Raw genomic sequence first — 5,037 nt, 5'->3', positions numbered from 1 at the left:
AAGTATCTACTATGCAGAGGCCTCTTTTCATTTGATTGGTGGGCTGGGTTCTGGTAATTAATGAAAGCATGGAGTGGAGTGAAGTGAAGTGTAGTCGCTCAGTCATGTCTTACTCTTTGCGACCCGATGGACTGTAGCATAAAACCTAGGAAATCTGCAAAAATTTACAATTCAGATTTCTTTAATCTAATTTTAGAAATGACAAAAAAGATCTCCACATCTCTTGACTCAATCACTTTTATTTTCAACAAACATTGAGAACCTGCTGTCTTCAATACTATAGGACACTGTAGATACAATAGAATCAAAATAGATATGAACCTGCCAGGAACCAGCGTGAGGAATCCCACCCATGACAAGGTCATGTGGCAGAGATCTGATGGGCAAGGCGAGTCAAATCTCAGGGCTTCCCCCTGGTATTTCCTGAGCATGTACCCCAAAAAACCAAAGTCTGCCGGCCTTTGTACTCTGGTTTTCCACTCTTCTGACACTCTCTGGAAAAAAGTTAATTCGGGACTTCAGTCTCCTGCAAAAGGATGTCTCGGCTTAAAACCCCTCTGATGGCTTTCTAGCCTGCCTGCAGGACTCGTACAGCTGCGCATGTGATTGTTTGAGGTCTCCCATCTGCGAGAGGCACAGGAAGCTTAAAACATCCTAGGAATGTAGGGGCTTCCGAGGAGTCAAAATCATTAGAATAGGACTGATTAAAGGTTTCATTTGTTGAGCCAATACTTGCTGCCAAATTTTCATATCTTTTATTTGTAGAGATAGTTGGTATATAGAAAAACAGGTAGTAGACCTGGTATTAGCAACATTAGATCTTTGAGTTAAGTACTTTCTTTGTTATAACCCACTGCACCTTTGTTCTACAGGAATGTAAATTTATTTAGTACTTTGAGGGTGATGCAGAGTAAAGAAAAAACACTTCTAGGGAAAAGGAGTTTTCTGGTTGATAGACAATTATCCAGGAAGAGAGCCATAAAAATGTTAACATGCCTCTTGGCCAGGAGATAATGTAAACCACCTGAGACCTTTTGTATATGAGAGGGTATGCAAAAAGAAAGCCTGGTCTCAATAAGGATCAAGACTGCTGCCCCTGCATAACTCTGCATATTCCATTATTTCTTTATGTACAACTTGGGGTATATAAGCTGATTTTGAAAAATAAAGTTTTTGGAGTCTTGCACAGACGCTGGGCTTCCCCATGTCGTTCTTTTCTCCCCCTTTTCGGCTGAATTCCCATCTGGAGTGGGGAGGCTTACCACGTCTACTTACTTGCCCTGGTTTCTAAGACCCACGCGAAAGGGAGCCTAAGGCGGGGCACCCTTTGATATTCAAGTGGCCCCGGTAGCCTAACGTAGATGGTGCAAACCTCTTGTCTCAAGGTTTTATTGGTTTTCCCCATAAACCAAGTTATTTAGCATCTTTTTCTCCACCTAAATTTCCTACTACACTATTTCTTCCTAATCTAATCTTATATTTCTATATTAATAAATAAATGTTTCTCCTCGCCTATGCCGTTCACACTTCGAATTACCCTGGATCCACTGGGGCTGGACCCTGGCAAGAAGCCACCTTTACTCAGCTTGCTGAGGACTCTCCAAACACAAATCTGAGGACAGACATCCTCAGAAAAGATTGGAGAGGCCCTCAGAGTCTCTAGGTGGATTGAGTAGTGATGGTTTCCCCTGAACAAATCCAGCTTTAAAAGACTGGGAGAGGTGGCTGTTTTATCAAATGTGTACATAACAACATCAAGGGACATAAAGAAGAGAAAATGATGCAAATAAAATGAATCTCAAAAAATAGACCCTAAGTAAATGTAGGTTTATGAACACTTAACAAAGAATTCAAAGTAACTGTCACAGACATGAGTATTAAATTCTGGAAAGTGGCAGTGTGTTAGTTATATTACATTTATTTTTAATTATTTGATTATAAACATAATTTACTAAGTATTTTAATGGAATTCACATACAAATTCTATAAAAATACATAATATCATGATCAATATTTACCTTCTGTATATATATATTGAATTTCATGAAATAAAAACCTCTATTTTAAAAGTACAATGCACGACTACATATTATCTCTTTGGACTGAATTTCATGTACTATTACACAGAATATATAGCTTCTTTACACCATAGGAAACGATCAGTGTTCACCTGGAAAATACATAGGGAATTATACACTCATTTTGAAACGCTACATTTGAAGTACAGTCTGGTACTTCATAGGATCCTTTCAGGGACTGATTAACAGAACTAAAATGATCTTTTCACAATGTGCTTTGTCTTAAAGAAATACATTTCAATCTACAAAAATTCTGTAGTAGGAACAACTTTATATATTTTGAAATGTTGATAAGCAATGCACTGGAAAAACTTAGCTTGGAAGTGAAAGTAACAGATTGGGAAATATATTAACTGTCATATGGCAGGTTAACAGGCTATAAAGAACAAAGGTGAATGAATAGATGGTTAGGAATTCAAGGATTTAACCTGATTGTTCTTTAAAGTGTCCTTTATTTTTAACAACAAAAAAAAATTTTATTGGCAGAAAAGACTGCTTTATAGACCAAGTCTTTGAAGGCTTGTTTCACTTGCTGGTTTCTCAGTGTGTAGATGAAGGGGTACAGCAAGGAGGGCCACAGAGGTATTGAGAATAGCTACTCCTTTTGTCAAAGATCTGTTTTCTTTGGGGAGGGATTAGCATACATGAATATGCAGCTTCCATCAGAGCTGGAGATGACAATCATGTGATCTTTTTTCTCTGACTGGCAGATGGAATTCTCAAAATATCCTGATAATGTATGTATAGGACAAAATCACTAATGCCAAGGTGAACAGCAAACTAACCAAAGCAAAGTAAAAATCCATTACATCTAGAAGCCATGTATCTGAACAAGACAATTGTAAAAGGGGGAAATAGTCACATGCAAAGTGATCAATGACATTGCAAGCACACTAATCCAGCTGGAGGAGATGCATAAGTGGTGAGAAAATGGTCAGAAACCCGCCCAGCCATGCACAGAGCACAAGCAGGCTGCAGAGTTTCCTGCACATGATGGTTGTATAATGCAAGGGCTTGCAGATGGCAACATATGACAATGGCAGTTAGAATGTAAAATTCAGTCACCCCCCATGAAAACAGGGAAAAATAGTTGGGCTGCACAATTATAAGAAATAATCTTGTCCCTGGTGATAATTGTCGCCAGAAATCTAGGGATGCACACAGCAGTAAAAGAGATTTCTGAGAAAGAGAAATTTCGGAGGAAGAAATACATGGGCGTCTGGGAGTCCACCCAGGTTAGGGTGGTGTAGTCAGGTTTCCAGTGACACTTAATACATATGTGATAAATAAAAAAATGAAAATCACAATGTGAAGGTCATGATCATCACAAAGGCCTAGGAGGACAAATGCTGTGATCACTGTATGGTTCATTTCTCTCTCTCTCTCTCTCTTTTTTTTTCTTCTTTTAAATATACTTAAGTGGAAAGTACATTAAAGGGAATAGATGCAAGGTATAATTCATTGTGACCAATATCATCATTATTAATGCAGTTCTAAAACTTTATAATTCATGTCAATGGTATTTTATTTTGATTATCTTATTTGCACTATTACTTAAGACATATTTGTGAATCCTGCTTTACATACTAATTCTCTGATTCTAAATCTAGCAGATGATAGGAAATCTTCATACAATAAGTTGCATTCAGTTCAGTCAGTTCAGTCGCTCAGTCGTGTCCGACTCTTTGCGACCTCATGAATTGCAGTACGCCAGGCCTCCCCCTCTATCACCAACTCCCGGAGTTCACTCAGACTCATCGAGTCAGTGATGCCATCCAGCCATCTGATCCTCTGTCGTCCCCTTCTCCTCCTGCCCCCAATCCCTCCCAGCATCAAAGTCTTTTCCAATGAGTCAACTCTTTGCATCAGGTGGCCAAAGTACTGGAGTTTCAGCTTTAGCATCATTCCTTCCAAAGAAATCCCAGGGTTGATCTCCTTCAGAATGGACTGGTTGGATCTCCTTGCAGTCCAAGGGACTCTAAGAGTCTTCTCCAACACCACAGTTCAAAAGCATCAATTCTTCGGTGCTCAGTCTTCTTCACAGTCCAACTCTCACATCCATACAAGACCACAGCATACAAGACCATAGCCTTGACTAGATGGACCTTTGTTCCAAAGTAATGTCTCTGCATTATAGAGAGACAATAGGTGAAATAAATCAATGCTTTTTTCCTTTTCCAATTAAATCATTGTAGTTTCGATGGAATAATCCTATAAAATATATGTTTTTCTTTTTTTCTGTCATGTATTTATTAGAAGATCAGTTCAGTTCAGTTCAGTCACTCAGTCATGTCCGACTCTTTGCAACCCCATAAATTACAGCATGCCAGGCCTCCCTGTCCATCACCAACTCCTGGAGTTCACTCAGACTCGTGTCCATCCACCTAAAACAGAAGTGGATGATCTCACTTCCTTCACAAGATCAAAAGGAAACATAAAAATCTAAAGTAACAACCCAGTACTTTTATGACATAAGAAATTAATGATCTACTTAGCAAATAAAATAAATGTTTAATGATGAAATAATTTATCAGTTTTATTTTATTAGCATTTATGAATGCAAGTATCAAGATAATATGAGAACAATGTATATATTTTACATATGTATTTAGAATAAATAACCTAATTACTTTATTTAATAGGGGACATATTCACTTATTCAATGATTTGTCTTATAATTCCATTGAAATCATTAATATTTGGCATCTACTATGATTTGCTAGGAATGTACATATGGAAACGGTTTTAAGGTTTAGCTTAAAACAATATACAGTATTCATATACTTTTCATTTTGCACTGAAGCACAAATTGAAAAGTAAGTCCTTGCCTCAGATCTTAGCAGCTCTGTTACCCATATTGTAGCCCAGTACATTTTCTGCTTGAATATCATTGTCTCTTAGCTATTAAGCTTTATGAAAAAATGTTTTATTCCCTTTTAGTTCTGCTCTACATTTTTCA

The 5,037-nt window shown here is 37.7% G+C and overlaps 1 protein-coding gene and 1 pseudogene across 1 annotated transcript in view; both read right to left on the bottom strand.

Annotated features, from left to right (window-relative positions):
• The window catches only part of LOC120858029 (olfactory receptor 6C3-like), a 2,958-nt gene extending 718 nt beyond the window's left edge, over positions 1–2,240 (bottom strand). The window contains exon 1 of the mRNA XM_040233924.1: positions 2,215–2,240. Coding sequence (XP_040089858.1) covers positions 2,215–2,240 — 26 coding nt within the window. The remainder of the gene's footprint in view (positions 1–2,214) is intronic.
• Positions 2,241–2,535: 295 nt separating this feature from the next.
• LOC120858028 lies at positions 2,536–3,667 on the bottom strand (annotated as a pseudogene).
• Positions 3,668–5,037: the final 1,370 nt, after the last annotated feature.

This window comes from Oryx dammah, unplaced genomic scaffold (genome assembly GCF_014754425.2).
Source record: "Oryx dammah isolate SB20612 unplaced genomic scaffold, SCBI_Odam_1.1 HiC_scaffold_29, whole genome shotgun sequence".
NCBI lineage: Eukaryota > Metazoa > Chordata > Mammalia > Artiodactyla > Bovidae > Oryx > Oryx dammah.
The sequence above is the reverse complement of the archived record's forward strand: the minus strand, read 5'-3'. Positions and strand labels throughout refer to the sequence as shown.